Here is a 27,041-nt window from a genome sequence, read left to right as displayed (position 1 = left end):
CTATCATATTGATTTATAACTTGAGATGACGCAGGCCGACCTATTCTCATCCATCTTTGACTTACCAAAGCTATTTCCTTCCCGCAAGAATGAGCAGATTGTCAAAGAATATCACGAGAAAATGGCGGGACAACAATTGAATCCTTTAAACATCGGAATAGAGGTTCGATATAAGGAAGACTCACAGTTGAGATTGGTAGAAATCGAATGACTGAAACGTCTACGTGAGCACTCAAGACTCAATCATTAATAAGCGGAGTGCAGATGCAGGGACCTCTTCAACGAAAGGGCATTCACATTGGATCCAATGCTAACTAACGACTAATCACCTAACTAACGCGGGGTGAATTGGCCCTCCAACCTGAAACTGAAGACTGACTCGCATATGGCGGTCAACAGAAGGCCACTTTCGTTCTGGAAAGACCTTGACAATTCGGATTGAAGGACATACTCTTGGCGTAGCAGTTGGCAAAAGTTTAGGTTGTCACACCCAAACCGAAGTCTTTTTCAGAAAAGTCTTGACGAAACCATATTTGCAACACTGCAGTGTCTAGAATACTCACCTATCGTTCTGGTCATAGAGGATCACACAGTCTATACTGCACTATTTTGGAGCTGTCGTTTCACCTGAAGCACACAGCAATTGCGGTACAACGCTACCCCAGTTTTTGCTCCAATTTGCTTCGCCAAAGCTTCCAAACGGCGCTGCACGATGTTAAAAGAGGCTTTAAAACCGTTGGTTGATTTAAGAGTTACTGGTATGCTATGTATCGAGGCTTGTTGAAGCCGCGTGTTTGCTATGTCGTGCATTAGTCCGTTAGGACAAGGGGTGAAGAGGTGTCAATGCATTTACCACGAGTTTCACTTGCTTACGGGAGCGAGGAGGTGAGCTCAACAATCAGACCGGAATATCCGAATTAAATCTCGATAAAGTCACAGATCGAGGAACCGATGTAAATAGCATTGCAGCTAATCCTCCCAGCGGCCCGTGTAAGATCATTTCCGCTATTTTGAGACGATCCTCAATGCTCGACGTACCTTATCCATGTTATATGCACAGGGGCTTCATATCAAAACCGGGATGTAAGAACGTACAGGGCTAGTAACAAGTCTTGTTACAGCTCGATGCGGTCTTCATGCCCACCCAACTCGGATGAAGCCCCTTGCCTACGTAGATCTGGGGGTTATATATATATGATAGTTGAGGTCACCCATGTCTTGCAATATTTGAGCATCCTGTCATTCCCCTGTTGGGTTCACTTCTTCAACATCAGCAGCCCTAATGCTACTGGACGGGTATGAAGCTCACATCTTGGGCGATCTGCTCGCTAGCACTCGCTGCTGGAGCGTTCGGCGCTGACAGACCTGAACTCTTCAAGAGTCTGCCCCGTTGTACCGTGAGTCTGAGGTTTGTATGCGGTTTTGTGCTTGTACTGACAATGTCTTGAAGAGCTCATGCCTTGAAAAATATGACAACTCGGATTTCGAAGCCATTGATATGTGCAACGACGGAAATGTCAAGCAGGAGCTAGATAACTGCTTCGCAGACAAATGCCGCGATTTCGAAAGATTCGGTGCGCCAATTATTCTGAAGTACAAATGGGATAGAGCTAACAAGCTCTAGATATTGCAAAGATCTATGCCAATGCCTGTGACAGCAAGCAAAAAGACAATCGGAATAATCACTATGTTCTGTTAGTTGCAGAGATACCAGCATGGATCTCTCCTTGGCTTAGGCTGTATTCAAGCTGGATTACATATGAGAGTCTTTCTCTGGATGACTATGTAATGGTAGTTTGTGGAGTAAGTTGGTATCTCGTACCATAGATCATCAGACCTAACCTGCTTTTAGTTGTTGTTCACTGTCTTTGCAACTCTAATTCACTTTGGTAAGTCGGATCGCTGAATGAATATGGACTCATGCTTACCAGACTCCTTAGCCCACTCTGTGGCAGGAGATACAATCTTATGGAATGCGGTTCCGGAATACATTACAGACGGATTAAAGGTTTGTCTGCAAAGTGTAGGATTGAGTCTCAGAATGTTAACATTGAACTGCCTAGCTTGTCTTCATGGCCGACATATTTGAGCTTGCCTGCTCGTGTCTCCTTAGAGTCGCGATTCTTCTCGTATGCCTACGCTCATCGTTTTCTGGCAGATACATAGTGGCCACAGCCGCGACCCTTGTACTCACCATCCTCTCTTCAATTGCTTTAGCCCTATTGAGAGTATTTCGATGTTCACCCATTGCATTCGCCTGGGAAGGTTGGGAACCAAGTGGAAGAGATGAGGAAACAGGAGGTTGCTTGGCTCAGGACTCACTTGCATACGCCGCTTCCTCGATAGACATATTCCTAAACCTGGTGCTCCTTGTTATGCTTTCTCACCTGATCTTCAGCCGAGTTGCAAGTAACACAACATCTTGGCTACAAAGCGCCACCGCAATGGCGTTGGGAGCATTCGGTCTGGCTGTGTCCTGTTTTCGACTGCACCTTTTGATCAATTTCTTCAAGATGATGCAGCCAATTTGGAAATATCACGAACGAATCGTTTGGATGGACGTCGAAATTTCGATCTTGATTATATGGGCATGCCTGCCTATATGGCAATCCTTTACAGATCCAGTGCCTCCGAGGGACGTGGAAGAGACCAACCGCCTGCCGCAGATAATAGAAGAGGCTAGTATGCCGGAAACATCGTCAACCGATACGAAGATGCCGAGGCCGAGTTTATGTCAGAGGGGGTTGTTCGGGATCTTGTCAAGGGGACGTCCAAAGAAACTAGTCGAGTCGAACTTACACCTGGGAGACAAAACTTATGGAAACGTCAGGACAGAGATCCAAGGAGGCCAGAGGTTTTCTATGATCTCCCAATTGACGGGCATGATTGGTATCCAGGTCCGATCGCGGACGATTAGGCATGTGCACGACAGTGGATGGGACGCGGAGAAGGGATCAGCAAGAGAGAATGTAGAGGCTACTTAACGATTAATGAACATAAAAAATCAATAATGAAATAGTAATTCTTCATCAGACAGATTTCGACCAGATAGCGGTTTCGTACTTATGAATAAATAGTAAAATCTTACAGCAGAGAAGATGTAACTTACGCATTGACAGCCAATTATGGCACATAGAAAGTTCGATTTTGTTGTTAGATACCTGGATTATTCGACGATCATACTCTTCTCTATTGACTTTCTGTTTTTTTCAATTGCTTCACATGTAACTAGGTATCCTTGTCTCTTTATGGCCTCGGGAGCCGACTTTTGGCAAATAGTTGGGCTCCACTTTCAACTTCACCCACCAATTCCGACTCCACGCTCTCATCTGCCTCCAACACTCAACGAAGCTGCATCTAAACGAAGATCACAGTGGCCCAATAAAGAATTCATAATATCTGAATTCGACAAAAATAAAGCAAAATGACCTCCGCCGATGATGCCCGCAAGAACCGCATCGTGTCGCACATGAACAAGGATCACACCAGAGAAATCTCCTATTATCTCCGTCATTATGCCCATCTCTCTGCCTCAGCTGCATCCTCACCAGCACTCAAGGATATTGATCTCAACGGCATGACTATCAAGTCAAAAGATGGAAAAGACCACTTCGTCCCTTTCTCGCCTCCAATCTCCAGCTGGGCCGAGGTCAAAGACCGCATCATCGAGATGGCCAACACAGCCCGTGAAGGACTGGGTCTTAGCGACGTCATTATCACAGCCTACACACCCCCAGAGGGTTTCGGGATTTTTGTTACAGGATCAGTTCTCTTCTACTTCTTCTGCGCCGGGACACTGCCGTGGGTACAGCCTGGCACTCGCATCTGGGAGTTATTGAACGAAGGGTTCCCTGGAGGTGCGACCTTCTACCGCTGGCTTGTCAACGCCATCTTTTGGCCCGTCATCGGTATTCATCTTGTTGAATGCTTCTTCTTCGACAGGAAGCTTCAGAGGCACAGCGTTGAGAGATTCTCTGGACAGTGGTGGCTTTGGCTCAGCAACTGCTTCTTTGAGGGGTTCCCTGCCTTCAAGCGTGTGGATGCGATTGTGGCACGGAAGCAAGATAAGAGTGGCAAGTCTCAGTGATATGGATGCGGCGAATTTGAGGAGATTCCACCTCTATCAAGTGTCGGAACGCGGGCGGTGGCTTTGTATGGATGAATATTGGTTGGGAACTCTCATACTCCTTTGACTTGAGGTGGATCTGGCAAGCACAAGAGTGGTTACTATCATGACGTGATGCATGAACCATAGATGAAGGGATTTCAAGTAGTACGGATGTAGGACGCATCATTGCCGTGATCATAATTACATACACCTAGAAATAGAGAAGATGACTAGAGATGTTAAGGATAATCGATAGACCGCCTCAAGATTTTCAAAGACGTATAAGCACAACAATCATATGCTTGGGTTTCTTCCTCTCTTCTAGCTATTCTTTCTATTATTTTCCGGCGTTTCCCCCCTGTAGAATACTGCCATGCATTGTAACTAATAGCGGCTCATAGTCCAGTCTTTTCCGTTCATCGTTCATTGAATAGATTCAGTCCCCTGAGCCATGGGAAGCCAGCTGTGGTTTCAACTTTTCGCTCAAGATGTCTGCTCGCCACCGTGAGTCGTCGATCTATCGCCAGCGGGAATGCACCGCAAGGTAAGCCCAGGTACGCTACTGTCTCCACGTTGACGGGACCAACTTCCATTGTGCGATGTGCTCGAAAGAATGACGACCCTCGAGTGAGGAGACACATTTGCTTCAGTTGTGGGAGTTGGAGCAGTATATAGTGCGTGATCGATTTCATCAAAATCTGCACATTGTCCTATTGTAGACTTCGATCAGGTCGATGCATTGTTGGCCTCGATACGAGCATCGAACCTTTCTTCCTTCCACGAGGCAGAGAGTAAAGTATCGTAAGTGTGGTAGTCCCATCTTGATACTAGTAGTGATTCTATTGATTGCAGCTCTCTTTAAAAATGATAAGTGAGCAAAATCACCAGACACGGAGGACGGGCACCGTAACTCACAAGGTCATACACACCATCCTCTTCGAAATCATGCGTCAGATACGGATCACACAATCCAGCGAACACCAATTGTTGGATAAATACAGACCCATTACCGGAAAGCGATCCAATCTCATGTTCAGGCATCTAGGTATTCGCATGAAAGCTTTTGGTTCGCTTTCCAGCATAAAGACCAATAATGTTTTTGTGATACCGAAGTGTTTCGGTAGATAGCGGGAGATGAGAGAGTCTACCTCAAGATAGCGTACTCTGTCATTTCCACACCTGTTCAAAAGGGCTTCCATGAGAAATTTTATATCTATACCTGGATCTCCCTGTGGCGTTACTAAGCGAATATCTCGAAGTTGGGAGGGACGATGTCTCCCCAAGGTGTTTCATTATGTCGACCAGCTTATATACTTCGAAAGGTGCCTCAACGCCTTCAGATTCCAGAAAGTTCAGAGAAATACGTAAAAGTGGTAGTTGTGTTGCAGCTTCTGCGACCCTGATGATATGACGTTCGTCGAAAAGTTCGTGTCGCAGGTCTTGAAAGGTTCGGACATCTTGGATAGCCAAACCGTTGACAACGATTTCAAGGTGGCTTAAATTATCAGTTGATTACTTTCATATTCTATGGATGCAATATGAGCTTACCGAATAGCCTGCCAAGTGTGACTCTCCTTGCAAGTTCCACACTATGGTAACTGGTAATCCTTTGCAAGGTGTCCTGTCTGCTTGCATTTGAAGCATTCCTGGTCATTCAAGTCTGCAGATTCGTTTGTGTTTACTCGTTCAAGGTTGAGTCGTGCATTGCACCGGAACCCAGCATGCCCTTGTCCACCACACTTGAAACATGATCATTTGTTGTCATTTTTGGTATAGGTAAAGTGTAAGTCAGTGCATTGTGTGCATGAGGTTTGATAGGCATTCGTTTGCACTATGATCTTGAGAGAAGCAGGTCCGACAATTCTGCAATTCACAGTGGCCGGACGTATGCGCTGTCTTTTGGCAGGTCGAGTTGGCGCGATCGAGATTAGGATCATGTGGTAATTCTTCTGCAGTCCGATGCCTTGTGATCGAGACTGGTGCACTTATGGCAGCACCATACCCGGATAGTAAGATCATTCTGCTTGTGTTACTTCAAGATGCGATACAATTCGAGTGCTCGCTTCTCCGTCTGATCTCGGATCTCCCACCCAGCAAACATTCCCCGATTCAAAAGTAAAACGGTAATCCCACGTGCTCGAGTGAGCGAAAGGGTTGACCTATAGCTCTCTGCTGTATAGCCAATATTGGAGACAAGGACCCAATTGACAAAGACAACATCTGCTTCATCACCTTGTGCAGCATCAAGAGTAGATGTCTTGATCTGGTGTCGCTCCTCAGGCGAGATGGCCTAGGCTGCTAGGGGAGAAGAAAATGTAGTATATAGGTATCTTACTTCTATCGTAAGTACTGTGGTAAAAAGACTTAGGTAAGTTTAGGATACTTTAGTATAGTTTAGGGGAAATTTAGGATAATTTAGGAGAGCTTTAGACATAGAGCTCCTGCAAGGCTTGTAGCCCGCCATAGTATAGAAACCTGAGATATGTAACAAAGATGGTTCATATCATTGCGCGACTATGGCCACTCTTATAGTTTTCAAGGACTGGCTTATGTCATTCGTTCAATGTCCTTCACACTCTGGAATTCCGTGATTTATTGAATGCCTGGTCAAATAAAAACTTATATGTTAGTTGAACATATGTTTATGAGTTTTTTTGCTGTTGAATCTTGGCAACATGGATGATTGAATACTGTTTGGGCGTTTGCCAAACACCAATTGCTTGAACAATGTCCAGTTTTGACACTGAATAAAGAAACTGTTGGGTTAGTAGGCCTGCCTATACCCACGTATCCAGGTACGGATGTTTGCAGTAATTTGCGTTTTGTATATAGCCTATCCAAGTATCTACCAAGGCAGCAATGACAAACTAATGATGCCTATGGAAGCAATCACTTTAGAGGGACCATTATATCTCTCTTCTGGGAAAGGCTTACTCCTATCAAACCTATATTTCTTGTGTATCATAGACATAAGGAAACCGCCAATGTTTGTACGACTACTTCTGAGATTATCATGGCTTGATTTGGAATGCATTCGGATCCACGCCAGTACAAACGATTAGGTTCGCCAGAAACACTCCAGCATGACGGAACCATCAAGATACCCAAAATCAGCTTCACAAACTTCAAGAGCATTTCGAGTTACTGGAACAAGCCATTTCACTGAAACTATATGTTGGGGATAGCATTCACCGTGTTGCAAGTGACAAATACAGTGGTACCAAATCTGTCCTTATCGTCAAAACTTGCAACTGTTCACCTACGTGTTCTTCAAACATAGAGACCTCGATCCTAAATTACAAGGACTTTATGAAGAGTTTAGGAGAGTTTAGTATAACATTGGATACCTAGCTTAGGATACTTTAGGACACTTTAGGATATTTTAGGAGAACTTAGGATAAGTTTTACCTAAACGTAGTAAACCTTTTGACTACTGGCTGGTTGAGGACTCGTCATCAGAACTATCCGCGTTTGCGCCCACGGCGGCTGGATCAGATTGGTTCTTTTTGGTGGCTGGGCCAGGTTCGCTCTCCTCTGTTATCAGCTCAAAAAGGGCATGGGCATCAATGTGTTGATGAATGGTGAATTGTAGCTTGATATCATCTGTCATCTCTATTACGGATCGGTCGCTCTTGATTTTGAACAAGGCAAGTACCAGCTTAGCAGGGTCGACTCTCTCAATCTTGTCCCTTTCCATTGCATCCAGAGGATCTTCAGGGCTCTTGTCCTCTTAACAGTCGATGGTGAGCGATTGTTTAGCAGCATGCAAATAGTATTAGATTTTGGGATCATCGGGGAACCGGGGAGGGAAAGTGCCGTTACTCTTAGCTGCATAGACCAGGCGGCGCCTAAAAAGGACGCCATCAATCACTTCGTGTGTGCCTTTGATCTTAAGCCTGACAAATTTTCTTAGAAGGATTAAAAGTACAACGTGTTCTCCGTTCTTGTGACATTGCCAAAGTCGATTGATAGCCGGGTCCTCAGTTTCTGTGCCGTAGTTCCGGAGATCGATCTCGTAAAAGGCTTCGAAAGTATTTTGGTCGATGGTTACCTATACTCAAAGATGAATAAAGCCCTGGGTAAAAAGTCCTCGTCGGGATTCCAACCTCCTGCACCAGAATCATGGGGATCTTCGCAATAGAAATAACCATCTTCCTTCATGAGACGGGTGCAATAATCGGCAGCAGAATCATGTAATTCTAGACTGGTTCAAATTCTGGGTATGTTAGGTAGTAGTTAGTCATGATACGAACGTTTATATGATATAGGATAGTGATCGCTTCCGAAAGGTATCCTTATCTTAGGGAGCAAGAAAAGAGACGACTTTAGAAAATATGCCAAAATAAACTTAGTAAAGAGTTACCTAAGTCTTTTTATAACTTAGGATAAAGGTCCTAGGTCTCCCTGCCTCTCCCTGCCTTGGTCCGATTTCAGAGATCGGCAATAGCTGTGCGTTGCTGGTTTCAAAAGCAGAGACATAAGGAAATTTAGAGGATGTAGGCTGATAAGTTGGGGAGTTAAATAAAAAAAGACCGTTTTAAAGGATGAGAGAATGTTAGGAAGAGAGAGGCTGAGCAGAGGTTCAGAAGAGGAGATTAATGACTACCTAGGCTGACCTCGTTGTCTTGTCATGTTTACGTTCGCAAACAATATGATAACCGTACATGTGAGCATAAACAATTGAATTTATAGGATAGTCTGGCTATTGTTCTCCTGCTTGTGGTACTCCTGTTTATCAGCCTCCAGAAGCCTAGGATTAGCCCACTTGATACAGGAAATAGAGATTGTTCGGGGCTTTGGAATAGTATCTCCCCGAATGCATTCACCTTCCACGTAATATTATCACTCGAAAACTGTGACAAAGCGTTGTCTTCTAGACTTTCCGGATGCCCGGGGGGTATGCTTTGAGCGACATGTCGATCGAGCTCAAGTGAAGCCTGAGCGTTGAACTCACGGGGCGGAGATGCGCCGCAGAGTTTATCCAGCGGCAATGGTATCTTCAATATGAGCAGGTAAGTGGATATGTGTGAATAAGAAAGTGTTTAAAGAAATATGTCTGTTTGATAGGTAAACTATTGCTAATCACTGTCAATCACTGTTGAGCAACTTACACAGTATTTTACTGCCTTAGGCATGTATCATTTCACCTATTACAATAATATACTTCCTTCATTTCTTTTCTCTCCTCCTCTTCCTTTAATATTTTCTCTCTCTATCTCTTGCCTTAATCTTTTGTATATCCATCGACACAGTTACGATCACCAACCACCAAATCGTACACCGAACGTCACACACTTGGTAGCCGGCACCTGACGCGCAGTCTAAAATACCGGAATTTTCTTCCAGCGGTTGTTGTTTCAGTTCCAGGCGCCCTTCGACTCCGGCAAAGTATCTACACGAGATGCGGCCCCTTCTCCTCCCCATGCATCGGACACATGTGGCAAGTTGCGGAGTTGCCTAAACTGCCATCATCAAGGCCATAGTGCAAACGAATGCCCACACGAACTTCTATGTGCATATTGTGGCGACGAGCACTTCACATTCGATTGCCCCAAGGATTCTGGCCAATGGTTATGTTGGAAGTGTGGTCGACAAGGACACGCTGGGCTCTCATGCAATGCAAAGCTAAAACTTGGGCGAGCAAACGCAAACGAATCCACAGATGTCGACCAGAAATGCTTTAAATGCGATCAGACAGGACACATTGTAAAGGGTTGCGAGGGGCCATGGTGCGGGACTTCCAAGGAGAACACACACACTTTCGAGGATTGTCCCCTATTTATCTGCAGAGGTTGTGGTGAACAGGGTCACATGAAACGAGACTGTCCCGAAGTCAAATGCAACAATTGTTATGAGTTTGGACACCTTCCGGGACAATGTGAGGGACCGAAATGCTGGAGATGCGGCGAGCTCGACCACTTTGCACAAGACCGTACAAATAAGCAGACTTGCGGGACTTGCCAGGGCCCTCATGCCACGGTGCTCTGTCACGTCAACAAGCAGGAGCCTGACAAGAAGAAGCAGAACGTGTCGTCAGCCGGGGGTTTTATACCGCTGGCCAAAAATCACAACCGCATCGTCACTAAGCAACTGCCAGCCGAGAAACAGAACGTAGTGGATCTTAGGTCTAGCACTTGCAAGGTACTCCTTCAACTTCAAACTCTTCAACACCTCGCTGGCCTGCTCAACGCCCTCGTCCTTGAGGCTCATAACACCGAGTGTCAGATGCATCGTGCCGGGTGGACGCACTGCAGTCGGTGGAACACCAAAGCCAGAAGGATTCGTGACTTCTGTGTCCAACGTCACCAGGCTCCTTCGATCAACGCATTCCGGAACCAGGCTTTCGACGCACAACAAAGCCATCATGACCAGTCCAATGATGGTGACAATGGTGGAAGCAGTTGGGACGGTGGTGAGGATGGTGACAATGCTGGTGCTGACAATGGTGGAAGCAGTTGGGGAACCGACCAACCTGTTTTTGATGGGTGGTGATGGTGAAAATGTGATGATGATGGAATCGGATTGAATCGGATGAGTGAGGCAGGTAATGATTTCGATGTTGACACAAGGCATCACTGCTCATTCGATGGGCACAAACTAAAAGGGGCGACTGGCTATGGGAGGAAAGAAAACTCAGGACTTCGATCCTAAAGGATGAAAAGACTTAGGTAACTTAGCCTAAGCTTAGGATAAGTTTAGGATCAGCTTAGGATAAATTTAGGATACCTTTTGCTAAGTTTATTTCAACACCTTGTACCAAGGTCTGATATTTTCTTGTTCCCCGAGGACTGGTTGACCAAGAAGTAGTATCAGAGGTTACTTTTATCCCTCAACAGAAATTCATGGTACACTTCTATGAAGATTTAATGGTCCTTGCTGTCTAGATACTGTAGTTATGACTCTAGCCTCGGTGGGTATTGCCCCGACTACAGCTTCGGGATAATTGGAGCCGACCAACATTCACAACAATCCGGAACCCAAGCCAACGAAACAACGGGATATTAATTTCAGCCTTGAGTTTGAGATTAATGTCCCTTGAGTCATAAGCTTACATAACTCTTTGACCAATATACCCAAAGACTATAGAAAAACGCTGGTAACTATCCTCAGTCCCTTGGACAAAACAGGAGGATAAATTGCAGCATTCAACCAAAGCTTTTACTCTTTTTCTGGATAATTTCACTTCCTTTTATATAATTCTAGGACCAAGGGAAGGAATGCTCAGTGGAATATGTTTGGGTGTATGCACAACTCAAAACACCAACTCCACACACCATAGGATGAGAACGATTTGTCAATTTTTGGCATTTCTTCGTCAAAGCCGTAAAACTAAATATGGAATCATGTACAAATTGATCACGCAGTTACAACGCCGCCCATATATCCTCCGTAAATGCCCAGTTCGCTTTGCTTAGTACAGCTTAATGGCAACCGACTTGTTCTGTGTGTAGTTAGCCAACGCAGCCTCGCCCAGTTCCCGACCAATTCCAGACTCCTTGTAGCCGCCAAAAGGCAGTTGATGGTGCAGCATATTGTAGCAGTTCACCCAGACAGTACCGGCCTTCAATGCGTTAGAAACTCGGAGAGCTGTGTTGAGGTTCTTGGTGTGGACGGCGGCAGCGAGACCGTAGGCGGTGTCGTGGGCAAGATCGATGACCTCCTTCTCGTCCTTGAACTTGGAAATGGCGCAGACAGGGCCAAAGATCTCCTCCTGCATGATCTTCATGTCGGGACGAACGTTGGAGAAGATAGTGGGCTTGATGAAGTAACCCTTGGTGCCGAGGCGCTCACCACCGGTCTCAACGGTAGCACCTTCGTCCTTACCAGCCTTGATGTAACCCATAATGCGGTCGTACTGAAGCTGAGAGACCTGGGGGCCCTGGAAGGTCTCCTCGTTGAAAGGGTCACCGACCTTGTTCTCCTCAGCTCGCTTCTTGAAGGCAGCGAGGAACTTGTCGTAGATGCCTTCCTGGACAAAGATACGGGTACCAGCACAGCAGCACTGGCCGTGGTTGTAGTAGATACCGAAGTTGACCCAGTTGATGGCCTCCTCAATGTCAGCATCGTCAAAGACGATGTTGGGGGACTTGCCACCAAGCTCAAGGGTGACCTTCTTGAGGTTAGAGGAAGCAGCAGACTTCATGATCTGTCGGCCGATGACGGTGGAACCAGTGAATGCGATCTTGTCAACGTCCATGTGAGCAGAGAGGGCAGCACCGGCAGTCTTGCCGAAGCCAGAAACAAGGTTGAAAACACCGGCAGGGAAACCAGCCTGCTCGATGAACTGAGTGAAGACCAGGGCAGAGAGAGGAGTCTGCTCAGCAGTCTTCATGACAATGGTGTTACCAGTGGCCAAGGCAGGGCCAATCTTCCATGCCAGCATGAGGAGAGGGAAGTTCCAGGGGATAATCTGACCGCAGACACCAATCTGAGATATGTGTTAGTACCAGAGAACCAAGGCATTTCGAATCAGGGGTATCTTACGGGCTCAGATCGGGTGTAGTGGAACATGTCAGGGGCAATATCAATGGTCTTTCCCTCGATCTTGTCGGCCCAGCCACCATAGTATCGCAGGCAGCCAACAACGGCGCCGACATCACCACGGGCGTTGGTGATGGACTTTCCGTTGTCGAGAGACTCGACAGCAGCAAGGAGATCGAGGTTCTTCTCAGCAAGGTCGGCAAGCTTGAGGAGGTAGTTGCCTCGAGCTTGAGGTGAGGTGTTCTTCCATTCACCGTCGAAAGCCTTGCGGGCAGCAGTAACAGCCAGGTCGATATCCTTCTCAGTACCTTCACAGACGGAGGTGATGACCTCCTCGGTGGAGGGGTTGATGACCTCGAACTTCTGCTTGTCGACACCCTCGGTCCACTTGCCGTCGATGAAGCTGAATGGTATTAGTTTTGGAGTCAACAGTGTTCGATACCATAATCACTTACAGGCCGATGGGCTGCTGGTAGGTACCAGTAACAGGGGTGGATAGCTCAACAGTGAGGGGAGCCATTGTGTATGATATATGAGGAGATGTTGTAGAGGAGAGGGAGGGTATTGGGTATCAAATGAGGATGTCGATAGAAGAGAAGAGTGAAGAGGAGATGATGAGATGATCTGGAAAAGGGAATGGAAATGTTGACGACGGGAAGGGAGTATTTATTCTTGAGAATGACGCGGGTTTTTCTGTGGAAGAATGGAAGTAGGGGACTAAGGGGGGGGCGCCCATCGGGGTGCGATGTGCCGTATGTGAACCTCGGTGGAGTGGAGGAGGGGTGAAGTTCAAGTGACGCCAACTTTCCCCGCAACAGCCTCGCCTCACACCTGGATGAACATGGATGTCCTGGTACGTACTGGTTTCTTGCTACCTGAAAGAGGAAATGCTATGGATTGCACTGGCTACCGCTCACACTGAGACCCCCAGCGGACGGATGGCACCCCATAGCTTTGCGGAGCATTGTCGTGGCGGTGGTGGACAGGAGGTGGTTAGCATGGTTAGTAGTCGAAACGTCACGTAAGTTGTCCTGTTAACATCGACTGCAGCATTAGCCCAATCACCTTACAGCAAAACCCGAAAGGACAGGACTTGCTCCGAAGTGGTTTCGGAACGGCTCAAGGGCAGAGCAGAGCTCTCCTCTAAGCCGGTACCAAGCTATCCGAGATCACATCCATCACATTCATGTCATGCAACGATTTGACTGAACCGCGGGGCAGGGCAGGGCAGGGCAGGGATGTTTAAGCAGTAACACCTACATTACCCAGAAAGGAGCAGCACAATATCAGCAAACGTTACAGACAGTCATGTATGTACTACATACAGTGCTTCAACGTGCCCAGCGCCTTTGATCACTGGACCGATGAACTGTCCCTTGATAGACTACCAACTGCTTCATCGGATCTTGCTACTGGTTCTGTCATGGCCTGTAACCCTTTTGCTTCCACAGCTCTCTGGACTCCCCGCCAAAGTGGATGGATCTGACGGTTTCTGCAAATCACAACAGCCGGCAGAAACAAGGTCCAGACATGCCGCCACCACATGCTCCAAGCTCTCTCCCCACATCCGAGCCACCAGTGGCCAATGGTGGGGTTGCAGGGGCCTTTATGGGCCTTCAAGGAGGGGATCTGCGCCAAAGAGGACAAGCTTAAGAACACGAAATTCAAAGTGAACAGGATTGTCAAAGCTCGGTATAGCAGATAAGGATGTCTAAAAGCATGCCATAGCTTTATTCACGAGGCAGATTGATAGCTCGTGCTGCCACTTCATGACATGAATAGCCTCAAAATCACTATATAAAACTTCACGGACCTGACCTGGGCGTCTCTCAAAACCGTTGAGAGCAGTGACAAATCAATCTGGGTAATCAATGATGCATGCACAAACCCCCCCGGAGCCGACACCAGGTACAAGTATGTACACGCACTTACAGTTAAAAGGTGGTAATGTGCCGCAATAAGACAGGGTCTCTCACTGGGGACCTCAGACTTGATCCGCACATCAATCTCAACGAGTTTGGACAGTTTCATCGTTGGGCGACAACTAACTAACCATTCGGTGTGATTTGCTAATAATGCCGTACGCAGTCAAAGAGAGTATTGCTAAAACAACCCATAATTCATCTTACTGGACAGCCTTCATAGTAATCAAGATAAGCTTTCTTGCAAACTCAACGGGAATATACATCGAACCGCACTTCGGATCCTTGTCAACCCCAGCCTCAGGTTGCGTCTCTTCAGCAATACGCCTGTTTCGGACTTAAGGTAGTCCTGCTATGTATTAGCGCTTGCCGATGGACGTACGTTTTCTGCATATTATTTCAGTCCATGATCCATCCAAGGCCGCGGAGTTGTACAGGGTATCAATTATCCCTCAGCTCGGTTTTGTCAGCTTGGTTGGCCAAGCGCTGTTTACATGATAAACCCTATCCGTTGTTCCTGGGAAGATCTTTCGACTGTTTTTCGATAAGGGCGCCACTGACAGCGAGTATCAACACACTTGCCTTCTATGCATTATTCTATAATTGTTCCTCATCCAAGAGGGTTCACAAGCAAGTCGTTCCCTCCAAAGCCTAACCGAGTTGCGACATCGTGTAGGTTATTGGAAGCTGTTTGTTTAAACATACAATGGCATACATGTTTAATCTCCTAGTCAATTCATTAATGATACTGGCTACCCTAATGTCGATTATTACCTACTCCAGGGGCCACACCCCACATTACCTTCGGGATCTGGATATCCACGGGGTCTACGGAGTATTGATGTCCAATCTTCGTTTCCTCGATGGCTGTGTTGCCAGCACTGACACTAGCACTACCTGGTCTCTTGCTGGAGGGCCGTGCTCAGATCTTCACATCTACATTGCCATTCAATGTGGTTCCCCTCCTTAAACGAAACCCCTCTGTGACCTCACCTACCCCTTCGGTGTATCTTGTGCGAGCCTCCTCAAACTCCACAGAAAACACAGAAAATATAAATATTTTCTCAAACTATGGACTCTCGCTGCTCGTTGCTGAGAGACCGAAGGAGGGTCCTGCGAAACGCTCGGCGTAAAGGTGAGCGAGCATTAAACGGACCCCGCACTAACAAAGAGCTGACCCTCGTTTCTTCTGTGTTTTGACAAGGCCATGAGTGGCTCTCCAATTCCTGGGGCAGCCGTTCATCCTAGCCCCGAGTACACATTCCCAATTCTGTCTAGCTTTTCTCCCATGTTACCACCCCCCGTGACGTTCCCTAAGGCCGACGAGACGTTGGTACGCCTCGTGCAGTTCATTTTGGCTCGCGGACCCGCAGGTTTGCTGGTGGTCATGAGCAATTGCGGCTCCGCTGCGTCTCCGTCTCGCCGGCAAAGGCGGGGACGGCCCCACACACCCACCCCGCCTCCGATTCAACCTCTCCCCAGGCTCAAATTCTAAGCGCTCTGAACTTTTTCCCTTTACGGCCAACTTTGAACATGGCCACATGGGAAACACGCGCCTCGTTCTTCATGGTTTGCGGCTCATGGCGAATTTCCCAGGCACCCACTATACACCAGCTTATTGGAGCAGTAGCCTTGCGCTTCATGAGTGTTTATCTCACTTCCTGAGAGGCTAGCCACCTCTAAGGTGACCCGATCCATCATATCAACAACATTCCTCCAATACGATAGCTTTTCTCGAGAGCCGCAAACTTACATAACCTTTCAGCCCTGCCTATCGCCTCCGCAAAATTGGTCCAACGGCAGTCCGGATGCACGCGACATGATAGATCATATGCTCCCCACAAACGAGAGCCGCAATTGCTGAGATTGGAGATGACAGGACGACATTGGAGGCCCCAACGTAGGGATACATACTTTGATGAAGCCCATCCGCTATCTTCAAAACTGCGGCATTGACGGATCCGCGACTTCATGCTTGCTTTTTACCCCGCCAGATCACTTGTCTTCTCCGTGCATACCGTAGGTACGACTACCCCACAAACGGGGCCGCAGGCCGCAGTCTTCTCCTCATCCCCGACTTCAGGGACTTGTTGGGTCGGCGGCGGCTCCGTTCTTTTCCTGGGGTGGGATTAGATGTGTCAAGCTAGATGTTTGCAGGTAGATCTGACCCCAGACTTGTGCTTACCAATGGAATCATAATGGCAGGTGAATGTGGAGGAATGATAGGCTACCATGCCGTGGGCTTGGTTTGACAGGCATCTCCTATCGCCCGGCCCAATGGTAGCGGGACTTAGACTAGACTAGCACTTCTCTCATCATCTCATACCTTGAACACATGGGCTGATGTTGCTGGGGCGGTTGATGAGTCGACCGGTTGCCGGTAGTGTTCGGGAGTTGCAAGACCCCGCATGCCCCAGATTCTCCAGATATGAACGAAGGCACTAAGCTCTGTTGCTGTCCCTAGAATTCCTTGCCTACGGACTCTTCCTTCCCCCCCAGATGCGCTTGGTTTCAAGGGTGTTAATGGTTATATTCCTTTGTTGGTAATCTGTGCATCACTTCATTTCGTGCATCGTAGCCGTCAGTGTTCAAAACAGAGACATCCTCGCTACTCTCCTTCCTCCGGACTTCCAAAATGCTTGTTCAAAAACAAAGATGTTTCTGATGCGCCAGCTCTCATACCTTGCTTTAAAAACCTAGGTAAGTAATGTAGCTCACAAGGACTCCATAAGAACAACAGTCGTGCTCGAAGCAACTGGTACCACCTATGCTAGACATATTAGTTATCCAAATACTAATACTAGAAAACCACAACCTGATTGGATATCTTTCAGCCAAACAAATCGAGTAAAATAAGTGAGAGAACAAAATCCTCTACCTCCCGCTCGATCTGGCTTATAACCTGTCCTTTATTTGCTCTTGGACGCCCTCGCTACCAATCTCAATGGAGAGTACCTGCTTAGATCGGTCACCAAGTGGTGCGGTCGGTTAATTCTTTCTTCCAAAGTTATATCGTCGGTCGTGGAAATGCCTTTTGAACTCTTTTTGCTATGGGAGTGAGGCACCAAATTGATTGCTTGTGGCCACGGGCAGCTGCAATACACTGTTAGGTGGCCCTGGTGCATAGGTATGTAGCGGAGTGCCTAAACGCTGCTGCTCGTTTTTGCAACAGCTGGCGAAAGGCTCTCCTTTCGACCCTCAGCCTGATCGTCTGATATTCACGTTGTCTTCTCCTGAGAACCGCACGTCAAGACTTTCACGTTGCGGCATTTTATTTCACCCCAATATGGCAGTGTTGGACGAGGTCCCTCTTGTCACCGCACGTATTCGAGTCGCCAGGGAGCTCGCCACAGAATACGATCCCCTTGATGACGAAAAGACCGTGGTTAATCTTGACAAAGAAGGCATCAAGATCCCCAGAAGAGTGTGCTACATCGAATCCAAGTCAGGCGCAGAGTTTACCATCGAAATCACGATTTCTGATAAGTATCAACCTCCAAATTCCCACGATTCCTTCATTGCCAAAGTCTACATCGACGGCCAGTGGAGGAGGAGCAAGATTTTAGACGTACCCCTCTCTAGTAGTAGGGAAATGGCCATCATCATCTCATCTGGAAGAGTTTCACCAGAAACAAGGGTGGAAGCACCAATGCTGGGCAAGTTTGTCTTTGCTCCTATTAATACAATCAGTAAGTCTACCTATTAGTAACTTGATCTTTACTAAAATGACAGCCGATCCCACAAGCGCCGATAGGCTCAAAGAGGACCTCAAACGTGCGGAAACCTTGGGAACAATCCGGCTGTGTCTTTTCACAGGTCGACGTGAAGGGAAATTGCCCCGGAAGCATCCTTCCTGCTATCCCATCAGCCGAGAGGTAGAAGTAGCGGAAAAGGCGCTGAAAGGCAAGGCAATAAGCCATACAACCACGTATATTATGAAACCCCCGTTTACTGGAAGAAAGCTCTAATATAGATGTATAGACTGGCTGAAACAACCGAGAAGCCCCGTTCGCACAAAGCAGTCACTACTGACAAACGTCTGATGGGAGAAATCTTCTTTCGTTATCGATCCTACCGTATGCTCTTTCACCTATACAAGTATTGCTTATCGCGCCGGGATTCTCTAACTTTCGATACAGAAGCACTCCAACATGAGATAATTATTCCACGCACACCATCACCTGAGCCCTCAGCTACAACTAGCATCGATGCAAGTACCCTTTCTCTCCTCGCCGACAGTGACATTCGCCGTCTCGCTCTGGAAAGACTTCGTGACACTCAGGTAAGGCAAAATTTCAACACAGAAGCTTGGCTGGTTTGGCCATTTGCTGTCGTTTTTGGACTTCTTTTACTAACTTAGTTTAGATCAAGAATGAGTCCTCTCATGTCAAGAGGGAGGCAGAGGAAGTCTCCCAATCGCTCCGACGATGGAAGTTTGTGAGACTGGATGATGGGAAAGAGGCTGTCGACCTGACAGATGATTGATCCCAAGTATGAAAATGTCCCTCTGGAATTAATGGTCATGTTGGTCGTTACCTCTATTGTTCTGTTAGTAAGATACCCGTGGATGGTCAGCGCAAGGGACCTAAGCAGTGGACAATGTGGTCATGTTAGACGGGAATTATAAGCATATTCACAGCCTTCTGCATAATCAGCTCTGTTATTTTGTCCTATGCAAACCCGAACGCATGTCCTAAATCATTGATTGTCGTGCCAGGCTATCGTTTCTGGTTGGACAGTGGAGCTCTGATGGTCAAGACTCAGGATAGTCCAAGCTTGTACTTGGAGCGTAGGCCGTGATTGGCTGCTGAAGCTTGCGCTAAGACACTAACGTGAACCTCCTCCATCTCCTTTCGCGGAATACCCCATGACGTTGCAGTTTAACTCCTCCCTCGATGACCAGCTCTTCACTTTTCATCAACATCGTATTGTCGCCGTCCTTGGATCCTCCACCGCCTCGAACTCGAACATGTGCACGTATAGAAATGCTGCATTTGCCGTCTCATAGCCGCCCCCACGTCCGCGCTCGTCGCTGAGCGGCCTCCTTACCCGCAATGGCTCCTGAAGCTCCCAGCAATATCCGTGTCTTCATACGTTGGCACGACCAGACTGTCTTCGCCGGCGAGGAAGTCAAATGTACGATTACATTTAAAAACGCGGCACCGATACCAGGCCAGCCGAAACCACAGCCGCAACAATCGGAACGAAGTCGACTGGCCTCACCTTTGCATGGTCGCCCCAAGTTAAACCAAGGATTAACACCACCGCCGTCAGCATCTTCCGGCAGAGGGCATCGTCGTTCTGCCCTTTCATTAAGCGTTCCTGCATCACAATCACATAGCCGTACCGGCTCAGTCCAATGGCCTTCATCAGCAGGCTCGAGTGATGGTCGCTTAAGCCACTCTCATAAGCGCTCTGTTTCCATTGTCTCAATAGGATCCAATAATACCGTGGAAGACCACACACAACGAAATGATTTACCGTCGCGCCCTCAAAGACCGCATCGAGGACATGGGCGGGCCTCAAGTCTACAGATTATTCCTCGAGCGCAAGGCCAGCTCCCAAACGGGCCTCATTCCGGTTCGTCGCTTACACAGTACTATTTGAACTAGGAGCTAATTCTTCTCAGCATCATTTTCTCCTCGTCTCTCAAGCTCTCCTTTGTTCCACGCATCATACCCCCCACCTGATCGATTCGGTCGCATATCGCGACCGCCAACAACTCCTCACACACCTATTACAGCCGGCCAACGAAGATCATCGCCGCAACCTATGCCGGAAAACCCAATGCCGGAATTTCGCTTTCCTGCCGCTCCCTCGCCTGCTCGAGAAGTACGACCAAGTTCATCAAGACGATCAACAAACGAAAACATGCTCAGCCCTAGGAACGCTGTGGGTGATTCCAGCGGACTGTCAATGCGCCTCAAGGACGGCGTCCCGACGATCAATGAGCAGCCTGCACCCGCGGCCCGCATTCTAGCAAGCAGCGGCGTCCTCGGAGGCACACCGCGGAGTAGCGGAGAGTTTTATTCTGTCAGCAATAACTCGTCAGAAACTCTGGTATCGGAATACGTGACGCAGCAGCCAACTAATCGTGGACACGCACGCCCACTTAGGAGAAGCCTTGGTATGCCGGCCCCACAGTCGAGAGCGCCTGAATCTTTGATGATGGGGTATGCTCAATTACACGGCTCTTTTTCGTTAGACGGGTCCCTTGTCAGCCTCAGCCAATTTGACCAAGTCAAAAAGAAAGCTATAGTTGGCCAAGGCGGTGGTGTCGTTGGTCTCGAGTCCAAGCGCGACAGCGGTCTTTTGGGGGGATTCGGATGGGGTCGTATCAGCAGCTCTCTGGGCGATTTCTTAGGTGGAGGGGAGCTCAGCACAATCAAGGAGATGCGAGGGGTTGCGAACTCGAAATCTGTGCCTCTCTTGACTACACCACAGTCCATTCTATTTGTTGATCTGCAGCTTGCACCAGGAGAGAGTCGAGTTTTCGAGTACTCTTTTCGACTACCAAAAGGTCTTCCACCGTCCCATCGTGGAAAGGCCGTCAAAATCACATATAGCTTGGTTATTGGCACGCAGAGGGCTGGAGGAACAAAGGAGCAGCAAGTGAAGTCTGTTGAAGTTCCTTTTCGCGTATTGGGAAGTGTTAACAGCCACGGTGAGATATTGGGACATGACCTGATGAATCCTTATATCCTATTACGGGACCAGGCCCAAGTGAAAAGTCCCTCGAGCAGTGATAAGGGATCAAAAACCGACGGCAACGGAGCCAAAGGACAACAACCTGCCCTGAATAACTTTTTACTTTACGTGGAAGACCTGGTCCATCGACCACGAGATGAGAGTGGCAGTATTGTTCTTTCTCCGGCCGCTGGTAACTCTAGGCGACCATCGGCATTCGAGGAAGCCAGCAACGCACATGATGCTATTCATATGGCAATCATGAGAAGCAACATGACCTCTGGCGGGCAGCAGAGCCCGAACCGGTTCGAAATTGCACGCAATGGGCAAAGGGTTGGTGTAGTGATGCTCACGAGACCTGCCTACCGACTGGGGGAAGTTGTGACAATGGCTATCGACTTTACAGACGCTGACATTCCGTGTTACGCCGTGCACATTACATTGGAAACATCAGAGAAAGTAGACCCGTCGTTGGCAATAAGATCAGAGTCGAGCATCCACCGAGTGACCCGGAAAGTTTATTCGTCTTCATCTGAAGCAACGATGTACTCACGACGAGTCACCTTCAAACCAACGATTCCCATTACTGCAACTCCTGAGTTTGTCACCAGTGGTGTCAGCTTGGAATGGAAGATTCGTATCGAGTTTGTGGTGCCATCCACGGGAAGCGATTCTCCCATTGAGCACGAAAGACGAGCACCACACCCATTACTGGAGCAAATTTCACAAGATGAAAAGGGGGGGACGGTCCTGGTGGCAGTGGAAAATCTAATATGTGAGAGTTTTGAGATCGCCGTACCTCTACGTGTTTACGGCGCAGTTGGGACAGGACTAGAGCGGCTTGAGCGGGACGAGGCTTCTGAAGAAGGCCTTGCTGTATGATGAGAGTTGGACTAACCATATATTTGGTGCTGGGTGTTGGATATTTACTAGTGTGGGATCTGAAACAGCTCGGTTTATATGGCAAAGAGCTTGTTGCAAATAGAGCATTGGAGTTTGTATGACAGATCAAAAAGAGCGGGAGCAATGGTAATTGGAGAAATTAACTTGTTCTACTAAGCCTGAGCCATTGGCGTCAGGGATTTTGCGAAATGGATGTCCCCAAGGTTGTTTGTGTGCCTCGAAGCTGTGTTGCCAAATAATAGACCAACGGTCAACTGTGATGACGACGCGTTCGAGTCTCCAGGCGGCTGTTAAACGGTACTGTGCACAGATTGATTCCCTCGTTTAAGAGCTAGGGCTCATAGGTTGACTAACTTCCCGTGACTGATGCTCGGACTCTAAACCGAGATAAGAACGAGTGAGACAGAATAGAATTAACTGGCACAAACATCACAAGCTCAGAATAGCTGAAGTCAAGACTAAAGATACAGGGCAGAACGGGAGGCTGGGTATATCCTCATTTCGCAAGGACCGGGATTAGACAAGCGGGTGTCGACTATAGACGAATAAGTAAGGCTGCTTCCCGGGGATGAAAATTTCTTAGTGGGATTTGCTTCTTTGGTTTATTACCTGATTGCCTCAAATACAGAGGTGGCTCTCTGGTGTGAGTGTGTTGTTGTTGTTATTGATAATGGGTCAGCTGGTTGGTAATAGTGGCTGCTGGCTCGACAACGAGATGGGGTATTGTGAGAAGACATAGAGCGAGAGAGAGATCATCATGCGGCTCAAACTGATTTTTCTTGTCAGTTTGAAGGAAATGGCCTTTGCATACTCTGTAGTAGCTGAGGAATCACGATTATCGCGTTAACATCAGAGCTGGGAACGTGTCCAGGGGGTCGGCATGATTGTCACCAACAAAGGCTCTGGGTTCAATATTTACCACCGTCCTGGCCTGAAGTGATTGTGAGGTGACAGCCACTAACGGGAGGGCTAGGCGGCAAGGATCAAGCCGCCAAGAACCAGCTTGCTCAGGCCACTGCCGATACCGATACCAAAGAACAGCCCATGAGATAAACGTCAGGGACTTGGCTCTCATCAAAGCAACAAGGCCCCTGGACAACGAACAGACAAGGGTCCATGTAAACAAACCCAGCAGAACAACTGCTTAGGCGCCCACCGAGGACATGGAGTTTGGACTTGGTCTTTGATACTAGGTAGGTATGATTAGACTATGATATTGACGGGAAGGGAATGGGCTGGGGTTGGGTTGAATGAGTCTATGAGAGTCATCAGCATTCCATCCCACAAGCTGGTGCGAACCTTCTTTTCTCTTCCCTTTCCACCTCACCAACCTCTTTCGTTGGGAGCCCAGATCCAATGTTGCTCATATTTTCAATCTTCTTTGTCGCTCACTAACAAACTTTGCCAGTCATTGTAAGTTGCTAGATAATTCGCTCCAAACAGGTCGCTATCCCGACGCCTCCGCTACAGCAACTGACGCCTCATCCGCAGCCTTACATATTTCCATCTCTTGCTTTCTGAATCTCGCTGCCATTAGCCCCCGCAGGCCCGCAGCAGCTCCCCGACTTACACCGCCCGCCATCCACTTTTGCAAACATATCTTGCTTCAGCTGCTCTTTTGTTTGTGGGCAATGGGAATTGGCTGTTCATTCTTTAGTTCTACTGTTGTTCTCTTGCCGTAAACGAAAAGATTTCGGTGTTCTCGTCGCTCTTTCAAGCCGATACTTCACCATTACACCATCTCAATCCACACTAGACAATCTTCTCGACGACAAACCCACCAAAATATCATCATCAAGTGTCAATGGAGGAAACATGGCTGCGACACCTTCCAACGGTCGTTTAAAACTCACGCCTTCCAACTCTCCCTTTCTAGCTCGCCCTTCTAGGTCCGCTAGGTCGCCTATGCGTGGTCGCGCACACGATGCCTCGAAGCTCTCCCTCCAGCGTGTCATTGGCACAACATGTTCCTCTCCAACAGGGTTCGATACTCTCCCGTCTGTCTTTGCATACATAGCTGGAGGTGCTGTTGTGGTGGTGGATGTTAATGGCGATAATCACACTCAACGTTTCTACCGAGCTCGACCGACCGCCGTCCCACTCTATTCCGTAGCAACCTTTCAAAACACACCCACGACGCCCTCGGGAACACCGAAGGCGAACGACAGTCGGGGACGTGTAGGCCCGCGGTTCCCTAACTCACCACACACTTCGTCCGACTGGAACGAGTCTCCTAGCAATACCTGGACAAGTCGCGAACGGATCAAGGCTGCAACATGCCTTGCGTTGAGCCGCGATGGAAAATATTTAGCTGTTGGCGAGACTGGATACTCCCCACGAGTTCTGGTTTTTAGCTTACACGATACTTCTTCCGACAGCCCTCTTATCTCGATCAGCGAACATGCTTTCGGGGTCAATTGCGTTGCGTGGTCTGCAGACACCCAGTATCTTGCGTCTCTAGGAGCTGCAAACGATGGATTTCTCTATATCTGGAAGGTCGACCCTCGAACAGGCGCGGCTAGACTTTACAAACAAAACCGATGCACGTCATATGTGAAAGACATGGTATGGATGGGCAATTCTCTCATCACATTTGGCGTTCGCCATGTCAAGATGTGGAAACCTGATGATGGCCCAACTATTTCGCCTACGAAGCAGAAGTTCTTCAGTGAACAGCCGGCCTCTACTCCACCCTCTCAAAGAACCCTACCAGGGCGTAGCATCCTGCTAGGACCTCTCTTGGAGGATACTTTTACTTGCGCTGCTGTCGTCAAAAACTCTAGCCTCATCATTTGCTCGGAAACGGGTGGTGTATGTATCATGGCGGAGGACGACAGGCAGATGAAATTGCAGAAGGTCCTTGGTTTGGACTTCTTCATTTCGACTATTGCTGTCAAGGGCAATATTGCCTACGTTGGTGGCAGACATGGCCATTTTGCCGTGCTTGACATTGAAGCTGTTTTGGATGCTCAACCACCGTCCGCGTGTATAAAAGAGACTACATTCTGCCCTACAGGACAAGTTGCCCTGGGTTTTCTGACACACAAGCTTGTCACCATTGATTCGCAACAGTCCATTGACATCTGGAGCTCAGACCATGTGCCTGGCAAGAATACCAAGGCAATGGCCAGCATTCCTATCCCTGGTCATGGGCAGTCTGTTACAGGTATACAGGTCTTGGAGAGACCAAATGATCTGAACGCTTCGTTTTTGACATGGACAGTTTCTGGAAATGTTTCCTTCTGGACATTGGAGGGTCAAGTCCAAGCATCAATTGATGTACCGATTGGAATGACTGAACCAGAGAACGAACTGGACTCGGTCAACCAACTTACATGCGCCCGGGCAACGAATGACGGTAAACTTCTTATTTCCGCCGATAGACTGGGCGTGCTACGAATGACGGACATCGCCACAAAGGAACCCGTTTTAGACATCAAGGCACATACTGCTGATTGTCGATCCGTCAGTGTCTATGACAGGGATGGCAAATTTCTCATGGCGTCTTGTGGACGAGACAGAACTGCGCAGCTCTTCCACAGGACTGCAGGCGGCTCCATTGAGCATTTTCAGACATTGGAGTTCGCTGCGAAGGTCGTGCAGGTTATGATTCCGTCCGAAGACAAGGTGCTGACCTGTTCATTTGATCGAACATTACAAATTTACGATATCATCACAAAAGAGGGTGATCCCGACTCTGTTGCCGCTATCCCTTCCAGAGTAATTTCTCTCCGAGCCTCGCCTAGCTCAATGGTTCTGGGCATGGGCCAAAGAACTGTCTTTGTCTCTTTACTAGATCGGTCTATTTGCCAATATGAACTCAACACGGGACGCAAGATCTCTTGCTTCAAATGTCAAGACGAGACAAAAGGCGAGTCGGCTGTTCTGGACTCGCTCTGTTTTGGACAATGGCCTCCCAAAGACCAAGACTTCCTCCTCGGAACATCAAACACAGACAAATCCATTCGGCTCTACGATGCCCAGACAGGGAGCTTCTTGGACCGAGAATGGGGTCACACTGAAGCAATCAACGGCGTTTGCCTTATCGAAAATGATGATGGAAGCCGCAAGGTTGTGAGTGTCGCATCGGATGGAACAATGATGATATGGGGTCTGGATTTAAACGATTCTCCGCCTGGTTCCACGAGTAGAGAGCCATCGCCCGCCAAAGACTCTGTATCAGGACGACCGCCACTTCGCAGGGTCCTGTCAAAGGCTGAGCTAGCTGAATTCCAACGGCCTTCGCCGACATCTGGTCGGAGATCCCCACCCCGAACACTACAGCGGAGGACTTCGCGATTCAACCTGGCTGCTAGCGTCAGAACACCTACACAAGGGCTTCCAACAAGCCCTAGTAGCACATTGGCAGAAGATACACCGTCAAGACGACCTTCTGCTGATCCGCGGAATAGTCCCCCAGTGTCTCCAAAGGGAAAGGTTACCAGACGACCTTCTCTTCCAACTCTAGGCACAAGCGCACGCAAAAAGGCATCCTCATCAAACTTGCGAGGCTTTGGCTCGTTGAATATGGCGACAGAACAAACTTGCCGTCAACTTAGATCATACAGGAAGAAGCTTGCTTCCTCAGAGCCGATTAGCCAAGAGAATCTGACAGAGCTAGATCAGGAGTTGCGGCTGACGGCAGCAGCTCTCGGCGACCGGGCTATTCGAAGCAGAGCCATGAACGAGACGGTCCTCAGTGGTCTTCTCGATCAGTACTCGGAGAGACTAGTCACATTGCTGGACGAAAAGCTGCGTCTCAGCTACCAGCCAAGATCTCCAACTGAAAAGGATGGAGACAGTCGAGACGGAGATAGCCCGGATGAGGAGGCCAGACGCAGTATAAATGGATCCTCAAGTTCGCTTTCTCCTTAAGGTTTTGTCCTTGCCTGCTTATGAAGGACTGCTTTCATTTATTCTTGTTATACTTGGATTAAGAG

At 48.1% G+C, this 27,041-nt stretch overlaps 8 protein-coding genes; 5 read left to right on the top strand and 3 right to left on the bottom strand.

The window, feature by feature from the left end:
- Window positions 1-1,298: 1,298 nt before the first annotated feature.
- On the top strand, window positions 1,299-2,984 carry FFUJ_00630 (uncharacterized protein; the record flags this gene model as incomplete). XM_023572918.1 has 6 exons in its annotated part: window positions 1,299-1,397; window positions 1,451-1,574; window positions 1,625-1,803; window positions 1,853-1,889; window positions 1,941-2,008; window positions 2,064-2,984. 6 exons carry the CDS (start codon window positions 1,299-1,301, stop codon window positions 2,982-2,984), a joined length of 1,428 nt encoding a protein of 475 aa, XP_023424865.1.
- A 440-nt stretch (window positions 2,985-3,424) lies between these two features.
- FFUJ_00631 (uncharacterized protein) lies at window positions 3,425-4,087 on the top strand (the record flags this gene model as incomplete). The annotated part of the gene is made up of 1 exon (XM_023572907.1): window positions 3,425-4,087. One exon carries the CDS (start codon window positions 3,425-3,427, stop codon window positions 4,085-4,087), a length of 663 nt encoding a protein of 220 aa, XP_023424864.1.
- A 4,707-nt stretch (window positions 4,088-8,794) lies between these two features.
- On the bottom strand, window positions 8,795-9,243 carry FFUJ_00632 (uncharacterized protein; the record flags this gene model as incomplete). XM_023572896.1 has 3 exons in its annotated part: window positions 8,795-8,872; window positions 8,935-9,105; window positions 9,220-9,243. The coding sequence occupies 3 exons, from the start codon at window positions 9,241-9,243 to the stop codon at window positions 8,795-8,797; spliced, it is 273 nt and encodes a 90-aa protein (XP_023424863.1).
- An 898-nt stretch (window positions 9,244-10,141) lies between these two features.
- On the bottom strand, window positions 10,142-10,681 carry FFUJ_00633 (uncharacterized protein; the record flags this gene model as incomplete). The annotated part of the gene is made up of 1 exon (XM_023572885.1): window positions 10,142-10,681. One exon carries the CDS (start codon window positions 10,679-10,681, stop codon window positions 10,142-10,144), a length of 540 nt encoding a protein of 179 aa, XP_023424862.1.
- Window positions 10,682-11,519: 838 nt separating this feature from the next.
- On the bottom strand, window positions 11,520-13,109 carry FFUJ_00634 (probable aldehyde dehydrogenase; the record flags this gene model as incomplete). XM_023572874.1 has 3 exons in its annotated part: window positions 11,520-12,536; window positions 12,593-12,992; window positions 13,045-13,109. The coding sequence occupies 3 exons, from the start codon at window positions 13,107-13,109 to the stop codon at window positions 11,520-11,522; spliced, it is 1,482 nt and encodes a 493-aa protein (XP_023424861.1).
- A 4,688-nt stretch (window positions 13,110-17,797) lies between these two features.
- FFUJ_00635 (uncharacterized protein) lies at window positions 17,798-18,996 on the top strand (the record flags this gene model as incomplete). XM_023572863.1 has 5 exons in its annotated part: window positions 17,798-18,200; window positions 18,244-18,439; window positions 18,493-18,587; window positions 18,651-18,793; window positions 18,877-18,996. The coding sequence occupies 5 exons, from the start codon at window positions 17,798-17,800 to the stop codon at window positions 18,994-18,996; spliced, it is 957 nt and encodes a 318-aa protein (XP_023424860.1).
- Window positions 18,997-19,565: 569 nt separating this feature from the next.
- Window positions 19,566-22,080, top strand: FFUJ_00636 (related to RGP1 Reduced growth phenotype protein; the record flags this gene model as incomplete). XM_023572851.1 has 2 exons in its annotated part: window positions 19,566-20,091; window positions 20,141-22,080. 2 exons carry the CDS (start codon window positions 19,566-19,568, stop codon window positions 22,078-22,080), a joined length of 2,466 nt encoding a protein of 821 aa, XP_023424859.1.
- Window positions 22,081-23,916: 1,836 nt separating this feature from the next.
- Window positions 23,917-26,976, top strand: FFUJ_00637 (related to transcriptional repressor rco-1; the record flags this gene model as incomplete). The annotated part of the gene is made up of 1 exon (XM_023572840.1): window positions 23,917-26,976. One exon carries the CDS (start codon window positions 23,917-23,919, stop codon window positions 26,974-26,976), a length of 3,060 nt encoding a protein of 1,019 aa, XP_023424858.1.
- Window positions 26,977-27,041: the final 65 nt, after the last annotated feature.

Source organism: Fusarium fujikuroi, chromosome FFUJ_chr01 (assembly GCF_900079805.1).
Source record: "Fusarium fujikuroi IMI 58289 draft genome, chromosome FFUJ_chr01".
NCBI lineage: Eukaryota > Fungi > Ascomycota > Sordariomycetes > Hypocreales > Nectriaceae > Fusarium > Fusarium fujikuroi.
The sequence above is the reverse complement of the archived record's forward strand: the minus strand, read 5'-3'. Positions and strand labels throughout refer to the sequence as shown.